A 21336-nucleotide genomic window follows, 5' to 3' on the forward strand; every position below is an offset into this window, starting at 1 on the left:
GATTAGCCGCAAGCTGGTCAGAAAGTAGAAATTGGCTGAAAACATAAAATAAGAAGAAAGTGGAGGCACTCAATTTCTCAAAGATTCGAATAAATCCAGGTAGTCAAACTGATACGTAAAGATTGATGCTATAGATGACGCAGGCTTGTCGATCTTCTCCTTGCAAGAAAAGCACAGCACGGGACAAGAGAAAACAAAAAGGGCGAGGAAGACAGCGAGCCAGATATAAGCGAGGATGTTGATGACAAAGAATGAGCGCTTATAGCATTAAAACGTTTTGTTAATATTTTGAATACGGAACATAAGCTTTATAATATTATATAGTGGAAACCATGGAAAAATGTATATAGGTGTATACAGGCTTGGATTTCATTGATAAAACGTGGCTTAATACGTATACTGGACCCTGGATTTCATTGATAAAACGTGGCTTAATACGTATACTGGACCCTGGATTGTACATGCCAAATAACTGCTCCCAAACCGAGAACCAAGAATTCTAAATTGACACTCAAATTATATAGAAGAGACAACACCCAAAGGCATTAGTGCACCCCTTTTGAAATCCAATGAAATGTTGGTAGAAGCTACATTACACTTATTACGGTTTTTTTGTTAGCTTGATAATGAGTTTGATAAGAATTATAAAAAATAAAAATATGACAGTAGCAGCTAGCGGCCATACTAGACTTATGACCGTTTTAGTAGGAAGGAATAAAAAGCATTTATTGAAACAGCTAATCGCAAGAAAGGACTTGTTTTTGTCAAATACTTTTACCCCTTTTGCTATTCTTTTATTTTCTGAATCCACAAAGATTACTAGGAGTAAAACGGTAATACAAATCTCCTCGCATCCTCGGGGACCGAGGGCGTCGCGAAAATCGGGAAAACACGGAGCGCGCGAGCTGGAAAGAGCACTGAAAGACGTCTTTCAGCCTGTTTCTTTCTCGCGCGCTCCCTGTGTGCCCGATCTCCGCGACGCCCTAGGTCCCCGAGGATGATCTCTTCGAAACCACCTCTAGGTCGCGCAACATGCCCTAAACTCTGTAAACTCTTTGTTTCTATGAAAGCTATACCCATGACTGAGTTTCCTTTTTTAAGAAAATATTGACAATATGACGAGCTTATTTGATATTTTTCATTATTCATAGAGAATCTAAATTATGATTGTAACACGGACACAAAGGCGTTAGTGAATAATTGAATGATCTAGTGAATTTGGATGATGAGAAAACGAGGATATACTGTTTTCGGAAGAATACAAATATTGTAAATTGCTTGATAATAATATATTCAATTTTTTCTGATCTTCTATAACATTCTAGCTAAATATATAGGTGAAATATTCTAGTACGAGTCAACCATCCCAAAACAGAGAAAGCGGCCCTGTGTGGTCTTCCTGTGTATCTTCATTTCCTAATATGCATCACATAGGCGGCTAGTACCAGTCCTCCCAAACCGACCACAGACATCCCTGCCAGGAAGCCTGGGACCGAGGGCATTAAGTGTTTCTCTGTGAAGCTGTATTCCATAAAGGGGTATTCGCTAGCCTGGAACATCCAACCAAGTACTGCTTTAATTTGCGATAATTTTTTATCAATACTGCATAATCGCATAAGTTTAGTCTTAGACGCGGTGGCTAATATATAGCTATTTCAAAAAACGTTGTCCAGAGCGACACGCGCCCATACCTCAACGCAGCATGCGCAAAACGAATCGTTTAGACCATAACGCGGCTTTGCCATGTACAGATGAAGTCTAAACACGTTGCTCTGTTTTCAAACAGGCAGATAAATGTTTAAAATGCATTCGAAATCATTTTGTAGAATATTGGCAGGTGATAAAATCTTCCCAGATTGCCTCGCGGTCTTATATGGACGACGTTTCTTAAGATAGCTATATTCAGGTAGGCGCTTCAGTTTTTTTTCATGCTTAAATTGGGGCTTGTCGCGAAGCCGGTTGAAAACGTTTGTCAATCGACTGTGACAAGCGCGACATGACTGCGACATGTCTCCTAAATGTTTCCTAGCACAGCCACTACCAAAAACGACATTTTTTTAGAGCGCGACACGAAAATGTTTCTCAAATCCAAGAAACATTTCTTTGTCGCTGCTTTAAGATTTGGCGCGCGCTACAATGATTTTCGGGGTGGCTAAACTAGGAAAACATGTCGCACGCTACATGTCTCCTAGTTTAGCTAGGCCTTGCTATCATGATACATACCAGTAAATCATGCGATCTACAAGCCACCTCAACCGCCGAAACTTTACCAAACATCTCAGCCACCTTTAAACACAATTAAACATAATTAGGGGCTGTTGTAATTTCACTGGAGTAAGTTAAACTCCGGATTAATGGATACAAGCACTATATTTCGTTTATCCTTGAGTTGGAATCATCCCGGTTTCCATTCTGGGATGACCTGATAACTAGAAATAATTTATGCATATGATGATGAACTGATCTCAATATCTCATTCCGATAAAGTGATCTTATTCCAGTATCGCTGGGTCATAGGTCAGTGTAAGTATTATCCTGTTTTTCCTGTACAATCGCCTCGATTCTATTATCTGAGCAATGGTTCAATATCTACGGTAGCGGTGAATGGGTCGCGCATGCGTGTTGAGACTTTACCTCTATCGCGACCCGCTCTCCAGACTCAACAGCACCGTCCATATATCCCACCCACATGGAAGCGGTCAGCGTGCCTGCAAAATGCACTCGGCCAAACGGATCTCGCATTACTCTGGAACAGAATATGCATGACTGTGTTGATTCCGTGACTCAAAGCAGTCATCAGTATTTTTGTCAACCCAAAGTGTAGCCTGCGAGCCGGCTCTCCTGTGTGTTTTCGTTGTTCAGGATCCCCGTGGCGCAAAAATTCAAGAGTGGGGGGAGGGGAAAGGTCGCCAACGGAATCCTAACCCACTGGAGAGCCGTAGCCGGCTACCTAAAGTGGAACCGTGAAACCCTAAACGATCATGTAATGCTCCGTGTAAGAACTAGGCAACCCAACGGCAAATGCACGCTGGCATGTCAAAAATGCCTTTGTTTATTCTACAAATTTGGTTGGTGGCCAACACAAAACATTATAGCTTACCGTAAATGACCTATTAAACGCCCGGGGTGTTTATTAAACTTCGATGGTCCGTGGGGGGAGGGGGGGGGGAGTCGTTCATTTGATAGGAAGCGTTTATTAGAGAGGGGCGTTCTTTACAAACTATGAAAATATTATAACGAATCCAACAGGCCTGTATCCAAAATCAAAATTTTACCGTGGCAAAGTTAGCCACTGGATAATAAATCCAACAGAAGCAGGTGTTTTATCTCATACTCTTCAATTGTGAAACACTAAACATCAAAATTTTACCTAGGCCAGTGCCTCATTGCCTCATGCCGGCTACGGCCCTGCCCAAGTGCAGTGGGGTTCTAGTCTCAGCCAGGATCATTTTAAATTATAGCCTGCGTAGCAAGCGTTTACCGTGAGGCGAATGCAATGATTTAACCGTGCAAGTATGCGAAAACGAGAAGTAGGCCTTGTTATTCCTGGATGCTACACTGCGAGGACAAAACGAAATAAAATTGCAGACATCCTAAGCAACGAGATCAGGAACGTTAGAGAGCGGTACCCTCATTTGAACTTGACATACATTGAACAAGACGCTACTCGCTTACCAGTGTTGATTATGCAAGATGGCAATTAAATTACCATTTATATTTCCGGAATTCCTATGTCGTTTTTTCAAGCTGGCAGGGAAGGGAGTGGGGGAGGGGAGGGGGCGTTTAATAGAGGGAGGCGTTTATTAGAGAGGGGCGTTTATTGCAAACTTGTAAGCTTAGGGGGGCGTTCATTAGATCAGAGGCGTTCTTTAGATAAGGGGCGTTTATTAGGTCGCTTTTCAGGTAAATTTTATGTGGGGAACCTAGTAAACATAAAACAACCAACAGCTATTGTTCTGGATTCTTCTGATTGGTACACCACAGAAAATCACCTGTAAGGTATATAGCAAATGTTGCACGCAATTTCTTCAAAATCTTACTATCTTCTATGTCCTGCATACTTGTTTGGTATAAAAAGATCCTACGTGGGAAAGCTATAATAAAGCTTTTTGCCGCAAGACAATGGGACTTTGCCTAGTTCTTACACGGAGCATTACTTAATCTATCTTGTGTTAATCACATTTTAACTTTGTTGAAGCGATGCTATATTCCGCTTTTCTTAGAGCTACTACATACAACGCAGGCTAAAATTGAAGGAGTTGTAGTGGTGTGTGAGTTCTCTGAAACAAGGTCCGCAAAAGTTTTTAATCAAGACAACTCGTTCACGTGCTACCCAGCTCGGCGCTTTTCGCCGCTTTACTCTTCGTGATACGCGTGTTCGCATGTAATATTAAAAGACTCTTGAGCCTTCATTCTTGGCGACGTACATTGCTTGTCTGAATCTTCGCCATTCTCATTCACACACACTCAACAACAACAACACGTGACCCTTTTGGCGGCATTTGGGCCGCCTGTGGTGTATCGACGCTAAGGAGTTGCTAACATGAAGGTTTCTAAAACAGCAAATATACTACTTAATACTAATAGTATGGCATTTGCACCAGTGCTGACAACTGTGTCCTCAAAAGACCAAGGGACTTTTATCACAGCTCAAAGCTGAGATGCGTCAAACAAAACACATTTTCCTCGTGCAATCACTGTAATTTCTTTTCCCGTCTCTACCATACCCATACCGAGTTTCTTTAAAGATCGACGATGACGGCTGACCATAACTGAACCGATTTGAGAATTGAGAGACAGCACCACGTACAAAATGCCTTCTTTCTGATACATTCCAAACTACGACATGGGAAATCGCATTTTCATATTTCTCCTTAAGTTTGCACTTGACACTAGATCAGTATTATGAAAGCAAAAGTTTTTTTGTAAAGACAGTCAGTTATAAGTCATTGGAAAATTTTAATGGAATTTAGCACATATGTGCATGCGCCTAACCGTCAGTCACATAATTTTGACATAACGTAGTATTCAAGAAATTCAGATATAAATGAGAAAAGTTCTTTCACATACTTGCCGTATCTTGTAAGTACACCAGGAGGGAAGGTACCGACATAACAGCCGCCCGCGTACTTATCCGACATCCAGTCTTTTTCAAAGTACCGGATGGGCTGGGCAAAACAAAAACATAAGGGAATCAGTGAGCTGTAAACTTACTGAAGTGAGCTGAAAAGATTCAGCTTGAAATTTTCTTTTTTTTTTCTGAAATTTGTTTTTCTGTCTAACTTAATTTAAACTTTTATGGCTGCATTGATGTCCCTAATGCACACGCGCAAGCAAAAGAGACAATTTTCAAGCTTGTAGACACAGACACATGCGCACTTTTTCTATGCGCCCGCCAAGAAACAGGAACGCTGAGAAATTGGCTAAAATGTATCGAACTTTCTCACCTTCAAAGCCTCGGGGCTGTCAAATATTGTCTGATATTGCTCACAAATTAAGCGCTTCCTGTTAAAATGTAGACTCATTGTTATAAGTTATCGGTAGATTGTACAGTATGACGGAAATTGGACAGATCCACATTGTCAGTGAGAGCCCGTTTTCAAAAAAATTTTGTTACTTTTGCAAGAATATCTGTAAATACAGGCAAACAATAAAACCACCATTTACGATAAATAGGCGTGTATTCTTTGAGAAATTCGACGTACCATATTTTATCAAGCATTTATGATCTTATTTACCTTTCCTCTTCTGGAAAAGTTGTAAACTTTCTTGCCCAGTCACCAGCAACAAAACTACAGTAAGAAGATAAAACAATATCTTAGTTGTGGCCATAGGAGTGAACTTATGGTTCCGCCCATTTATGTTCACTTGTGTGCACTTTCATTTGGCTTGGGAGTGGTCTTGTCAAACTAAGCACAAGTCCACATTGCTTAGTACCGCCACCACTAGCTACTTACCAAAACTAATAGGGCATTTCCATCTTATAGGCCATTCCAACTAAAACGTACGTGCGCGCAGCATGCCGGTTACTCTGGTAGATTTGTCGAACAAACTACGGCATACGAACGCACGTGCTGCATTCTGGTAGTTCTGGTAACAGGCCTAAGCATTTCCGAAAACGAGCACCACACATAGCTGGAATCGTCTATTGCGTAGACTTTTGTCTACGGCTAGGGCTTAAAAAAGGGTGTATCTGCGGAGTAACCAAGATGTGAATGACGAGGAAGACATATACTTGTCATACTTGAGAGTGCTCAAAATTAATGCATCCTATTTGAGAGTGACTTGAGATAATTGATTCTCAGAATATCCATAGCTTACGGAAACCTCAACCGTTAAAAGACAAAAGAATCTATTAGAATCCGAGATATTTAACAGGCCATCCGCTCTAAATTATCAATCACATCCTCAAAGAAACTTCCAATAGACACACTGCTTTCAATATTTTGAAATATTTTTCGCATTTTCCGTTAAAAATCATCGGAGATTGTTAGGTAATCGACCGGAAATAAACTGGTGACAATGCGGCTTTAAACATCTGGTGATGAAGAAAGGTAGTATTCTCTACAGTGTGCGTTTTATACAAACCCCATAATAGCAGGGTGGGAGCCGTCAGGCTTTGTATCATCAAGACCATCCTCGACAGGGCCAATATCAGAGTTAAAAAACCCAGAAAGACCTGAAAAACGGGAATCATATATTCACTCAATTTATCAAGAAAATAACAACTAAATTTCCAAGAAAATTGATTTCAAAGGAAAATGTCAAACATTTTAACACCACATGCACATTCACCTTTTTCTCTCCAAAATGCTTTTTCATAAAACATAATAACTTTGATGACAGAACCTATAGGAGTCCTTTGTGCACCCTAGACACAAGGCAAGTGCTTTAGAACAAAATTCATATGATCTGATAGTTTTCTTGTTGAAAGAAAATTCAAGAAAATACCTGAAACTTGAGGGCTGGAAGGTTGGGCGTGAATCTTATTCTGTTCAAAAGGGATGACGGAACAGTAGCAATGACATATTTTGCCTAAAAGAAGAAAAAAAGTTAAATGGAATACAGAACTACCTTGGCCATGGCTAGCAGGAAGCAGGGGGGACACGACAAGCTCCCCCCTCCAAATCTCATTAGACTGGATGTTCTTATAAAAAAAGGATCTTATAAAAAAAAGAGTGTAAACCCTTAATGGCGGCTGAAATGGTACAAAACATAAACAGTCGGCGAAGAAGCAAGGCTTACTTCTAAATTCCAACATACTTGCAATTTAATAATGATTTTCTACCTTATAGCTCAAACCATTGGCACATGTTATGGTTGTGACATCACTTGTCTGGTCAATATGTATAACATCAGAATTAAAAATTATTCTGTCACTCCCTGTAGATAACATAATTATAGTTTTCAATATACATTTTTAATTTTTTTTTCATGATATAATAGAAAAAATGTCGTAAAAGTAAAAAATCAACCATAACTTACCAAGTTTTTCTGCCATCTTCACACAAATACTTTGAGAACCACCTAGCACTTTGTACTCCTAAAGGATAATCAAAGAAGAACATGCTCTCAAACAATAACATTAAAGCAAAATGACAATTTAATTTATAAACGTTTGCCTCCTTAAGGCCATGTTACATTACACGTTGCATTTTGCAAGTTACATGAAAAATTGTGCACATGAAAAAATGCCCCCCAGGATGGGACTGTGATAAAAACTGACAGGGGTGATGGTCGGCAAATTCAATTCAAACAAAGCACTTTGGGTGTGGTGAACAGAAATTCTTACCCTTAAGAGATAGCAAGGAATGTTTACCGTAAGGGATAGCAGAATTGAGTCGAATTTTATACCCTCAAAGATAACAGAATCGAAAAAAAAGTTAACCCCCCCTAAGGAATAGAAGTTGGCCCAAATTTTATATCCAAATTTTATCTACATTTCTGGAGGCTCCCCCCTCCCAGGAAATGCCCTCTCTCCTGCGTGATCATCAATAGCTAGCAAACCTGAGCTCCTCCATCATTGAACTCCATGTTCCTGACTGTACCACCACCAGCCCTTAGATACCATAGGAAGAAGAGCAGAGAGAGGTCGTGAGGCTCAGACCCTAACATTCCTTGGCAATATCCGGTGGCTGCATTCTTTGCAAATCTAAAAAAAAACCCGGAAAATTGTTACATTTTAAAGGCCATGCTTGAAAAACCAGCGTACTTTGTGGGTGCTCCCAAAGGTCACCCCCCGGGGTGTACAGAGGCCAAATATAAAACGTTCTGATCTATTATTAGCATTGTACTCACTGTGTCCAGCATGTTTGATCCAGAAACTGTTTCAAAGTCATAGTATCCCACTCCTCTGCTTTGTTAGCCAGCCATGGGCCCTCCAGCGGCACTTGATGGCACATTTCATCCAGGAGCTGCCACATGTTATTGGCATCCAGGGACCCAAGGAATGAGGATCCCCAAGATGCTAGGGCACCCTTCTTTAAAACTCGCTTTCCCTGAAAAAAATAAACAGAATTTGATCATCTCTACAATGTGTGAAATTCTCAAGGTCTTCAATTTTGTAATCATTATCAAATGATTGATAAGTTGTGACTACCAGAGTCTTTAATTCAGGGAATCATGTGTTCTTCCAAGACATCTATTGTAAAATATTTGACTGAATACAAAAGAACGATAGAAAAGAGGGAAAAAAGCAATGGGTGTCATCTTTTAGCAGCTAAAAAAGTGCCTAAAATGCTAAATAATGAAACTAAACTAATCTCTAGACTTACCTCTAGTTTAAGAACACCCTTATTGGCGGGGAGGGTGTGAATAGGGTTATGTAAATCTGCCGATCCGCTAATTTTCGGGGCAAATCCGTGGATCCGCAGATATTTTTAGATCCGCATGGTTTGACAGATAAGTAATAGCATAGATTGAAATTCATTTAGAATAAAAAATTCGACCGTCAAAGCAGTCGAAATCTGTGCCCAAATTGTTAACTGATCCGTGATCCGCTGAATTTCCAAAATCCACCAATCCGCTTAAATAATCATCAAAATCCATAATTTGTGAGCATTTCGGGGCCGGATCCGCCGGTCCGCGAACAAATTCACCCCCACTTATTATATGCAAGCATCTCTAAAATACCACCATGTGATGCTTCACAATTTTTTCAAATATTTTTTTTTAGCAGGGGGCGGGGCATTGGGGGCACGTGGCCCCAAAAATTTTCAAAAATTATAAGTTAATAACCAGTAGGGGTGTGGTTGTGCCCCCACAACTTATTTTGTATTTCTGTACCATTCTCCCCCCCCCCCCCCAAACATTTTAAGGCCTGCTACCGCTCTGTGAAAGATGCATGAACAGAAAAATCCATTCAAATTTAAACACAAAACAAATTCTTATTGAGAAAGTGAATAAGATATAAATGACTTACTAAATAATGTTCAACATCATATCCATCTGCATTCACTTTGAATAGTTCCAGGCCCAATTCTTCCACAAGGCTGTTGACTCGTGTTTGAGTACTGCCAATATATGCACCACCAATGTCACAGTACTTAAAACTGGGGTCCTTGAAAAATAAGGCAATATCCAAGGGTCAAGTCTTACAAATAAAAAAAAAATGATTTAAAATAAAAAAGGGGTTCTGTTCAAACTCACTTCCAAAGTATGGGTCCGTCCTCCAACTCTATCCCTTGCTTCCAACACAATGACATCCAGTCCATATTTCTCCTGCAGTATAGTGGCCGCACGCAAACCTGAAATAATCAGAGTTATAGTCAGCTCTCAGCCATATGTGATTTGCCCCTATGCACAATTGGCCAATTAGTAAGTAAGCATAAGAAAAATAATTCCTTTGGGACAGACCATCTCTGTTAAGAGCAGGGAGTAAAGAACACAAAAAAAATTCATTTTTTGAGATGTCAAGTGGCATTGAGCTGGTTTAAAAGTGCAATGCTTCAGCTTTGATCAAAAGAGAGAATCTCCCTCCACCGTCTGGCCCTCATTAACCCTACATGTGTATTTATGTTATGGTAAATCAAGGAGAGAGAATAGATGTCAACCGTACATATGCTTCTCTATCATGGTCATTTGTAGTGCAAATAAATATGATATTACAGGCCCATAACCAGAATTTTTCTTGGGGGGGGGGTGCGAAATTCGATCAAGTGGACTTAATTTTTCTGGGGGGAGTGGGGGGAGGAATTAAGTTTTTTTAATAAAAAAATCTTTTTATATCTCCACAGGACGTTTATTGTCAGATTTGGCTACAAGAAAGTCTAACTTATGAATTGATGGCATACCAGAGTAACCTAGCTTATGTTTTATAGTTTTGTCTTCAAATAGTAAGTCTATTGAGAACTGAAAGTGGACTGTCGGCCGTTGTGGGGGGGGCGGCCCCCCCTGGGTACAGGCCTGTATTATTCTTATTGTCAGTCGCGTGATTGCCACTAACTTACTTATACAGTCGTTTGACAAAAACGGGCTTTGCGACTACGCGACAAGCATGCATGTAAGCATATTAGCCACTGCATAACCTCAGACTTAGACGGTGTAGCGGTGGCTTATATATGCAACTAGGCGCTTCAGTGGTTTTTACCCATGCTTACATGCGGGCTTGTCGCGTAGTCGCAAAGCCTGTTGATGACAACCTTTTGTCAAACCACTGTATACACATTGCGTATGACAAGAATGTCAAATGTGAGTGAAATAACATTAGCACATTTGCGCTTAGTGATATTGTTAAGTAAGTCACAACGGAATGTTTCAATCACCTTGCGTTTTGTGCATTCTTCTCGAGCTAAAATTATTCTTGTTCTCCATCGCATGGGCGAGTTTGCAAAAGAAAATTTTTATATAGTATCAAGGCTTCTTACCGCTTATTCCTGCTCCTATAACCAAAACATCCTTGGTCTCGATGTGTCCCGTCATTTGAATGTTTTTTTTTTTATTTTTACGGGTTATTATATGACCTGGACATCAACCGTGTTAGTGGTGTCTGCCACAGCTCGTCACGTATACTAGCCTACGGCGTATATGTATACTAGCCTACGGCGTGTAGCCGCTGACTCGACTATCTGGTTTTTTTTTTTAGAATTTTAGGGGATTTCAAAGCAAAAAATTGTGATTTTAAGAAAAAAAAATACAAAACAAAAACTGTTCTGTTGCATGTGCTGCTTATTAGACGTTTAAACTGAATTTGTACACGGGTTGTAGGCGCATACCCAGGATTGGCTGAGGGGCCGTCCACACTAACACGGATTCATTTGGATCCGTAAACTTTTTGATACGCTTAGGCCTTCCGTCCACACTAACAAGCGCGCTGGATCCAGCGAATCCGGATACTTTTGAAAACGCCGTCGAAAATGAATCAAAATGAATTCGTATACTTTTGCCCGTAGTGTGGACGGTCGAATCCGGATACTTTTGTATTTCTGTTAGTGTGGAAGCCACCTGTGAAGGGGGGGGGGGAGGGGAGTAAAAAAGAGTCGATTATGCGATTATGCCAGGGATTATGCTATCTTATAAGACTCAATTTTCGCGACACTTTGTTTTCGCGATTCTCCAATTTTCGTAAAAAAAAAAAACCAGATCACATTATTCTTCGCGATTTCGCGATTTTGGGGATAATAAAATCAAGCAAAACCGAGAGGAATTAAAATGCGTGTTGTAACAGGGGCTCATAAGTAGGGGAAACTTTCCCACATTGTCACTGTTATAAGACGGTTGTCGGCCAATTCAACACATTTAATATTTTATTTCTCTGACACAAACTCCATGCGAAACTCCATGTGACTGTTTTAACAACAACGTGTGAGCCCGCGGTACGATGGGCTCCTAAGAGGGGGAGGGTAGTAACAAACTAATATTATAACATCTCCCCCCTCAAATAACAAGTCCCAATGTCACTTTGAAATAAAAGTAACAAGACTATGGCTCAGTTATAATAGTTAACTGTTCTTAACACGACTCAATAAGCCTATCAGGCTTTTGCACAAGTCTTCCTGATCTGGTAGTGACTGGTTGCTTCATAGGCACATCCGAGACTGCAGGCATCTGTGGCTTTGGTTGATCCGAGACTACAGGTATCTGTAGAGGTGTCAATGGCTTCACTGGCACACCAGTAAGGCAAGGACCGGTGAGCTTGGCTGCAGCCGGATTGGCTGGTCTAATGGAGTAGAAATGGTGTGCCTTCTGTTCCTGCGGTAAACTCTTCCCCTGTCGTCTTGTACCATGTATGACCTTGGTAGTACTTCCGATGTCCTCCACTGCTTTTCGCCGCCTGTTCGGATTCTGACTTTCGAACCAGATTCCAGTGGTGGCAGGTCTTTGCTGTTCTGGTTGTAATACGCTGCAGCTTTTTCTTGACGCGTTTTCAGTGCTTTAACAACTGTATCAGGGTTCACTGGTTGAGGTGAGTGGGAAGCATGTTACGGGTCCTCCGGCTCATCAACAGTTGGACGGGTGATACACCAATGTCCTCAAAAGGTGTATTGCGGTACTTGAGAAGTCCCTCGAATGGATCCTTTCCATCAGCATCTGCTTTCTTAAGGATATGTTTGGCCGTCTGCACAGCTTTCTCAGCCGCACCATTCGACTGATGATATTCAGGTGAACTGGTAATATGTTGAAACCCCCATTCTTTCGCAAAAACTTTGAATTGGTGGGTGCTATCAAAAAAGTTTCTAGTATTACTGTACTGTGATCCATTATCACTGATCACTTGGTCGGGTATTCCATAGCGAGCAAATATTTTCTTCAGGTTGTAAATGATACAGGTTGCAGTACTTTGACGTAGAAGCTCGATTTCAAAATACTTCGAGTAGAAATCAGTCACTACTAGGTAGGTATGTCCACCGTAATCAAATAGATCAGTACCAACGATCTGCCACGGGAGCCCAGGAATGTCGTGAGGCCTGAGAGTTTCTTTTTGCTGCTGATTCCTGAAGGTATTACAGATTCCGCAGGATCGGACTCTGTCTTTCACCTGTGCACTCATACCTGGCCAGAAAACATAGTCCCTAGCATAGGATAGACTTTTTGACTCACCCATGTGCGCACCATGAATCTCATCAAGTAATTCAGCTCTCATCCCTCGTGGTACGACAATTCGATCAGACTTGAATAGTAAGCCATCCTCAACACTTAGCTCCTCCCTGTAGTTAAAATATTCTCTTGCTAATTCATCCATCTGTCCCCTGTCTGAAGGCCAACCAGTGAGAACATAATTCATAACGACCTGAAGAAGTCTCATCAGTATTGGTACAACTTCTAAACTTTGACAGAGCATCGTTGTCAAGTCCTAACTTGTCAACCAAGTTGACTTGAACCTCATCACTGTCATTGCTAGGTGTCTCTGGTATATGTATGGGTGCTCTGCTCAAACAGTCAGAAAGGACTTGTTGCTTACCAGGAACATAGTTGACATTCAAATCATACCTTGTAAGCTTAAGGAGCATGCGCTGTAATCTGGGTGGGGCATCATTAAGTGGTTTCTTGAAAATTGACTCGAGCGGTTTGTGATCTGTCTGTACGGTGACTGACCGGCCATAAAAGTAAGTATGAAACTTCTGTACCCCCAGGTAATGGCAAGTAATTTCCTTTCAATGTTTGCGTAATGTTTCTCTGCATTGGTGAGTGTTCGTGATCCATATGCAACTGGCCTTCCGTCCTGCATTACCACTGCACCTAAGCCTGTACTGCTGGCATCAGCATTCAAAACTGTCTGTTTGTTATTGTCGAAATATGACAGAACAGGTGAACTACTGATAACACTTTTGAGCTGTTCAAACGCATTTTGTTGGGGTGTGTCCCATACAAAAATGGCATCCTTCTGTAGCAACTGGGAGATGGGGCCCTGAATCTCTGCTTTGTTTTGGATAAACTTATCAAGATAGTTCACAGTTCTTATTAGTCGTTGCACCCCCTCTTTGTCTGTTGGTGGTGGCATGTCAATGACAGCCTTGATCTTCTCTGGATCTGGCTGCAAGCCTTGTGAAGTAAGCCTATGGCCGACATAACTTACCTTATCCACTCTAAGCTTTACTTTACTAGGATTAAACTTCAGTCCTACCTCTCGACTTCGCTCCAGTACCATTGACAGTTTTTCATCCATTTCTGACTGGTCTTGTGCATGTATGAGGAAGTCATCCACAATGATTTCAACTGGGACACCTTCAAACAGCCGTTCCATCTCTCGCTGGTATATCTCTGGCGCTGGAGCAACTCCGAAGGGAAGCCTACAGAACCGGTACCTTCCCCAAGGAGTGTTGAATGTGAGCAATTTTGAACTTGCTTCATCAACTTGGAGCTGCCAAAACCCACTGCAGGCGTCTAGAGCTGTAAAAACAACAGTGTTAGCAAGTTTGTCTGCAACTTCTTCTATAGTTACCATAGGGTGGTGTACACGCTTCAGTGCAGTGTTTAGATCCCGTGGATCAATGCAGATTCTGATTTACTCTTTAGTGAGTTGTCCTTTCCCCTTCTCTCGTCTCTTGTCTACCACTAGCATTGAGCTGACCCATGGTGTGTGTTCCTCCTCCTTGACTATGATTCCATCTTGTTCCATCTCCGACAACTTCTCTTTTACAGGCCCCAGGAGTGATATTGGTAACTTTCTTGGAGGATGAATAACAGGTGTTACAGACTCATCAGTTTCCAGATTGATTTCATTAGGTAGTCTACCAGGCTTATCACTGAAACAATCTTGAAAGTTCTTTAGCACTGGATCTGTTGTAATGATATCGAGAAGGGTATGCTTGCTATCTTGAGCATCTGGGGCTGTTGGTTGACGCTGAATCAAATCTAAGTTCATACATTGCAACACCTCTAAGTCAAGGTATGCATCGCAGCTCACCAGTGGAGTAAAATCACCACGTACAACTAGGTATAACAGGTCAACAGTACGAGTCTTAAAGCCTAAAGGGAATGACATTTGCCTCAGCACCAGTGTCGGCTTTAACTTTGACTTGACAGTTACTTATGGTGACATTGATCATGCTTTTGCTCCTTGACGCTGATACATCCACTGACCTCAGCTCAACTGAAGCAAAGTAGGCATGAGTTGCATCATCGTCATCGTTGTATTTACTGGCGGCTTTTTCAACTTGATGCACACTGCTCTTCCTTGTAGATCTACACACCCTCGCGAAGTGACCGACCTTTATACATTTTCTGCACTCTTGCTTAAAGGCTGGACATTTACCTTGCGAAAATAAATGCCTGAGACCACAAAATTTGCATAAATGGTCATCTTGCCTCACTTTGTTATTTGGCGACATGGAGCTCTTGATGTCATGAATGTTAGATGCTGATTGCTCAACAATGCCAGTGGGTAGATTGAACTTCACCTTTTGTGCCTCTGAGGCTTCGTAGGTACGACAATAATCATGTGCTGACTGTAATGTCAAGTCTGGTTTCTTCAACAGTTCACCTCTCAGTTGATCAGACAACACTCCGCCGACCATTCGGTCTCGAATCAGCGAATCTTTTAGAGTCCCAAATTCACATGTAAGGGTTAGTCGTTTCAAGTCACTCACAAAATTATCAATCCGTTCTCCCTCTTTCTGGCTTCGTTGATTAAACACCAATCTCTCGTATTTCACATTTCTAGCACCTCGACAAAGTTCTTCAAATTTCTTACAGACGTTCTCAGAGGATTCTGGACTTTCATCGGTACCGTATGTAAATTGACTGTATTCCTCGATCGCTTCACTCCCAGCGCAATTAAGCAACATGTTTACCTTGATCTTGTCGGATTTTTTCTCCTTTTCTGCTGCTGCTAGATAGATCGCATGATAAACTTTCTCCAATTTTCTGCAGCTTGGGCATCCAGTATTAATGGACCTGGCTTGTTGAACGATTCCCTCTCCGCCATGTTGTTTTGAGATCGATTCGAATGTCCTTTATCTCCTTGTTAAACTCTATTTTCGTCCCAGAGTCGTAGCCTGCATTCTTCTTTTCCAATTTAGACTTCTGACACCATGTTATAAGACGGTTGTCGGCCAATTCAACACATTTAATCTCTTATTTCTCTGACACAAACTCCATGCTAAACTCCATGTGACTGTTTTAACAACAACGTGTGAGCCCGCGGTACGATGGGCTCCTAATGGGGGGGAGGGTAGTAACAAACTAATAGTCACGGCGTTTCCTAGGATCAGGCTATTTTTAGACGCGCGGATGAGCCAATCAGATCCGACCTTTGTGTCAACACAAAGACTGAGCTCAACTTCACGCGCAGTCTCAGACAAAAAGCTATGTTCTCTCTTCGGTACTTAAAAACTGAAACAAAATATGCGTGGGCAAAACTTAGTTTCATAAAAATCTATAAATACAAGTCCAGCTCAACCCCTTACCGTACTATAAGTAAATAAGATGAAAACATAGACATGTTGTTTCCATAAAACTTATAAAACGGCCAATATTTCCCCATAGGCTTCTTGTGTACTTATCCCTGTTCATAATACGCAGGACTTGTTAAACAGGTATGAGTGCACTTGCACGCCTGGATACACAGGAATCCCTTGCAAAGTGAACATCAACGAGTGTGCCAGTAGTCCTTGTCACAATAACAGGACATGCGTGGATGGGGTAAAGATTTACCGGTCATTGGTGTGAACGGGACATCGATGATTGCCAGACAGCGCCCTGTCACAATTCATAGATCCGACATGTCAATCACGCGCGCACGAATAGCCTTCAGATAATGCAATAACAGCCATGTGGTCCCACAAATGTCCCACAAAAAGTCGGCAATCGACGGCAAAAAAGAAATGGTTTGAGATATTTTTTTGCGAATCTGTAGAAGCAAAATAAGCGTTTTCGGGTCAGCGTAGGAAGAGCTAGTTCCGATTTTTTGACCGGCCACTTTTAGTGTAGAGTTGGGACTCAAATTGCAGGAAAACACGTAAAATTTCTGCGAAGAAACGAAAAACAAAAAGCAAACAAACCACATACAAGAACAGTGTAAGTCTATTAAACTTGTGTTTGATATTATCCTAGGTTACTTCAATTACATATAAGAATGAGACTGTCGTTTGTATTATTGCTGTAAATCTAGCCTGCTTGCAGGCGGTACTCGGTGTTATTATTGCGTAAAACCCTCTCCGTTCGGTGATCGGGCGCCATCTTGTATTTTAAGCCGCGTGGTTCCTGGGGGCGAGCGCAATAACTCTTTTTGCACTCGCCCCCAGGAACCACGCGGCCTAAAATTCAAGATGGCGCCCGATCACAGAACGGAGAGGGTTTTCCTCGATGATAGCACCGAGTACCGCCTGCAAGCAGGCTACTGTAAATCTTGACGTTTGCCGATAAAACTTGTTGTTAAAAGTCAGGCTCAAACAGCGAATTCGGCTTTCTCTTCTACTTTTACCCTCACTTAAATCACTGCAAGTTGACAAAAATGGCTTTGAAACCACATAAACATATAATGCCTACCAAAGAGAGCACCGCTTTATCTTATCATTTCCAAGTTTTCGTATTTCGAGCTGGATTCGGGTAGTTTCCATTCAACAACCAAACTTGCAGTTATCTATTTCTATGCTTTTCTACAAGATTTTCACCAAGCTCGGACACCAAATCAAGTTTCCATCATGTCAGGTGACCGTGTTTTATTTCCTAAGTCGCAGGAAAACCCCTATAAACGTCTATATTTTAAATAAGTCGGATTATAAGCAGGATTCACCGTCCTCATCCGACATGTACAATTTGTGGGACTTTTGTGGCACATGGGTTGCACTTCGCTGGCTTCTATTTCCTGCTTTCTGATTTGAAATTCGTACGCGCGTCGGACCTGACAGAGCAAAAAAATGGTACGAAATTTTCCAATTCTCAAAATATAAGCTCTAGATTCCCGCATTCAAGGAGTTCCTCTGACCAAAAGCTTACTGTCGAATCCGTTGTATCGCGACGCCGCATTTTCAAAACATCGATTTGTTTTTGTCTTTTGGGATTCTCTGTTCCGCCAGTCAAATTATTCTAAGCCAATCGATTCTTGCCATCTCTCGCCTAGTGCAGTTGCCTGGCTTTCTGTCGCGACACTGTCTGGTTTTCGTCCAGAGGATAGCCAGGGAAGTGCACAAAGCGAAACTCTGATTGGCTCAGAATGGATTTACTGACGGAACAGAAAACCAAAACAAAGCGTGTTTTGAAAAGGCGGGTCGCGATACAACGGATTCGACAGTAATTCCAAATTTTAAAGAAATTTAGAAGATATGAAATTTAGATATTGGCGAGCAAAGTTGGCTTAATTTCTGATCAGAGCCCGACTTCTTCCTAAAAACGAGGAGAATTAATACTTTGAACATTTGAAAATTGCACCTCAAGCCTCAAATCTCGAAGACGAATTCATTAGAAAAAACACTTTTGGTATGTTGGTTTACATAATATAATTGTTTTGGGAAAACTTGCCATTTGTTTGCTCTGTTGTCGGATCTATGAATGGAGGTGAGTGTCCTCACCCCAGTGCTCCCCATCGTGATATAGCTTTGAGAGTATACATACCTGTCAACTCTCCCGCATTAAGCGAGAGTCTAAAGATTTTGGACCCCTTCTCCCGCTCTCCCGCGTTGAGCACCAAATCTCCCTATTTTCAGCGATTTTTATCGCTTCCGAAAAATTATTATACAGAAAATCGTCATTTTGCCTATTTTCTATTAAAATATTGTGAACAATAATTCCCTTGCGTAGCGCAATTTATCTAACACCCTCGTGAGATCTACGAGTGGATTTGTTCGTGAGAGATTTCTATACGGCAAACGCCTGCAAGGTTAAAACCACCCCTCCCCCAAAAAATGAATATACCCCACCCCTCCCCCAAAAAAATTCTCAAGCCTTGAAATTTTCGGAAGTTGACAGGTATGAGTATATCAGACATCTTTTTAAAAAGGAGGTAAAAGTAAAAGGCTTGATGCAAGTCAAGTTTTGTAAGAAAAGGGTAGATGAATAAAACAGATCTTTTCTCTCGACCATAATCTTAACGACTGAAGAATGTCTAAAATCAAAGATTAGAGTAAACATCTTTTTTTCTCTGGTGATGATCATCTGGAGAGACTTTCCATCAATTGAATTATGAAGAAGGTCAGCATGTTTTCAGCATAAAGACTTCTTAGTAGAAAATTAATTACTTTCTTTGTAAAATGCTTGCAATTGAACCGACTTTCAGGTACATGTCACGATGAGATGAATATTTTTCGCTGTGATTTTCCTACTGGTTTTTATGGACAGACGTTTACAGTAATAACCAATGAGTGCGATCCAAACCCCTGCAAGAATAGGGCATCATGCATGGACCTCCATTTTGACAATAAAGTGAGTGATTGACTGGTAGCTAATGATGAGGGTCTAAGCGCGTTTTTCAAGTAAAACATGTTTTTGATGCACAAATGTCATATTCCTACAGAGCCCTTAAAAATAGAGAATCTGTCGCTTAGTCAAATAAAATACTTCCTAAAATTAGAAGTCAAAATTAAACTTATTCTTATTCGTTTTTGTTCTATGCTTTACATTTTCTATGAACTTGAAATTAAAAAATCCAATTATATTGATATCAGCGACTCTGAATGGGCTATCGTGGAGAAATATCAGTAATAAATAATTTCATGATAATAAAAGGCTTAACACGTGGTGACTGCATTTCCTAGGATCAGATAAGAGCGTCATTGATAAAATTATAACTATTGGCTGTGATATGATATGCCCATTTTGTTTCATGGTTCCCACTACGTGATGATGGTTATTACACAACCTATTTTAAAATTGTACCACGTGCTCGAAGTCATTTTTTCAAGGCTATTTTTGTGATTCCCTACGTTGTTCTTGAGATTAGCCTTTTTTATTTTCATACCCTGCATTATGGGGTAACACTTCCCTTATTACATGTCCGAATGTCAACATTGGTCAATGCCCCTTTTTCCGGAGCAAGCGACCTTCTTTTCCGCTTTTGGTATCGATTTTCCGTTTCAGTGTTCTTGTCCGGTAGGATTTACAGGCAGAGGTTGTGAGACGGACATCGATGACTGTACAGAAGCCTTGTGCGCTCAAGCGTCTGCAATGCCGGCTACAGCGGAGAACGCTACGACTTCATCATTGATGCCTGTGCAGGTATGAGTTTTTGGATTTGGCTTTCGGTCTCATCTTCAAATAGAAACTTAAAATTATTTTCAGGTAATGGCCATCCTTGTCGGAACGGAGCCAGTTGCAAAGATGGTGTCAACCATAATACACGTGTGTGTGTCCGCTAGGATTCACGGGAAGGCACTGTGAGACTGACATCGATTCAAAAGCAAACAAAGAAGGTTTAAACACATTCACTTACGAAAATAGTGAAGCAAGTACCTATCTTTTATCTTAAGGTATCCCTTGGAGAATAAGCCTTATTTCAAGACTACCTTTTGGAGATTCTGTTTCAGTATTGTATCCTCACTTATAATTACTGGACTTTAGTTCCTTTAGCTGAAGCTTTCAAGCGCTCAATGGCCACGGAAAGGTGAGCGGCACAGTTATTATGACGAACACGTTTCCCAACAAGCCATGTGATGATGATGCTAGATTCTGAATATCATTCCGTCTATTCTACCGTTTGCAGCTAAAGCGATCAATATTATGTTATTGGCTGCAATTTGCTCTATTCTGGTCGTGATCGCGGGCGCTGGGGAAGCTGTCTATCTTATCAAGAAAAGAAAGGCGTCTAATGCCAGCACTAGGGATGTAAGTACATGATTCAATAAGGCCCATTACACGATTTTAACCTGCGACTTAAACTATAGGCTTCAAAAGAGCTTCAAGTCGCGCCGTGTAAATGCCCCTACGACTGACGCACGCGACTCACTACTTGTAGAAGGGTTTCGAGCAAAACATCAAAATCCTTACGGCCCTGGCCAAACGAGGACACATGTTGCTGGAAACATTTTGTCCGCGCGTATGTTGCTTCAATGTTTCCCTGCACCCCCCCCCCCCCCCCCCCCTTGGAACGGGCCTACTCTGTATTTGACGTGGACAGTGCGCGTGGCGCAGCAGAGGAAACATGTTGCCCGATGTTTCGTTACCGTTTGGCTACCCTCGGAAATATTTAGGAAACATGTTTTCCAAATATTTCCGGCAACATGTGTCCTCGTTTGGCCAGGGCCTACGACAAGTCGTGGGAAACAATGACATGATTTCTCTACCATTATGACTGGAACTAGTATTTCCAACAATCAAATTGCGAGTTTAGCTATTTAAAAGTCTGACGATGCTAAAGCTGCAATATCCCCATTGTCCACCATTTTGTTTGTTGCTTTCCTTCCCCAGATGATTTTAGCAATTGCATGTGCATATACAACAAGTCGTAGGTCAGAATCGCGTCGT

At 41.3% G+C, this 21336-nt stretch overlaps 1 protein-coding gene and 1 long non-coding RNA gene across 4 annotated transcripts; one reads left to right on the forward strand and one right to left on the reverse strand.

Annotated features, from left to right (window-relative positions):
* Window positions 1-772: 772 nt before the first annotated feature.
* LOC5502501 (amine oxidase [flavin-containing]) lies at window positions 773-11066 on the reverse strand. Of its 3 annotated transcripts, XR_007312167.1 has the most exons (17): window positions 10866-11066; window positions 9649-9746; window positions 9422-9559; window positions 8299-8498; window positions 8008-8152; window positions 7486-7543; window positions 7289-7383; window positions 6952-7035; window positions 6796-6871; window positions 6589-6679; window positions 5739-5792; window positions 5448-5505; window positions 5071-5168; window positions 2635-2746; window positions 2224-2286; window positions 892-1550; window positions 773-855 (listed from the first exon to the last, which is right to left on the reverse strand). XR_007312167.1 is itself a non-coding variant. In XM_032370752.2 (16 exons), exons 1-16 carry the CDS (start codon window positions 10918-10920, stop codon window positions 1410-1412), a joined length of 1473 nt encoding a protein of 490 aa, XP_032226643.2. In that variant the 5' UTR covers window positions 10921-11066; the 3' UTR covers window positions 773-1409. The 3 variants fall into 3 exon arrangements, 2 of the variants coding, with proteins under 2 accessions (XP_032226643.2, XP_032226642.2); XM_032370752.2 differs by having other exon boundaries at window positions 773-1550; window positions 8008-8059; XM_032370751.2 differs by having other exon boundaries at window positions 773-1550.
* Window positions 11067-18991: 7925 nt separating this feature from the next.
* Window positions 18992-20707, forward strand: LOC125568340. Its single transcript, XR_007312255.1, has 3 exons — window positions 18992-20091; window positions 20155-20476; window positions 20576-20707. It is a non-coding gene; the product is annotated as an uncharacterized LOC125568340 (long non-coding RNA).
* Window positions 20708-21336: the final 629 nt, after the last annotated feature.

The sequence above is a fragment of the Nematostella vectensis genome, chromosome 7, assembly GCF_932526225.1.
Source record: "Nematostella vectensis chromosome 7, jaNemVect1.1, whole genome shotgun sequence".
Lineage (NCBI taxonomy): Eukaryota > Metazoa > Cnidaria > Anthozoa > Actiniaria > Edwardsiidae > Nematostella > Nematostella vectensis.

What these genes read in the sequence shown, in the direction of transcription:
- LOC5502501 (XM_032370751.2), bottom strand. Translation starts at nt 10,920, where the DNA reads ATGACGGGACACATCGAGACCAAGGATGTTTTGGTTATAGGAGCAGGA. An exon ending in GACGGACCCATACTTTGGAA is followed by an intron (nt 9,560 to 9,648) that starts GTGAGTTTGAAC and finishes TTATTTTTCAAG; the next exon opens with GACCCCAGTTTTAAGTACTG. An exon ending in GTAGATCGCATGATTTACTG is followed by an intron (nt 1,551 to 2,223) that starts GTATGTATCATG and finishes TGGATGTTCCAG; the next exon opens with GCTAGCGAATACCCCTTTAT.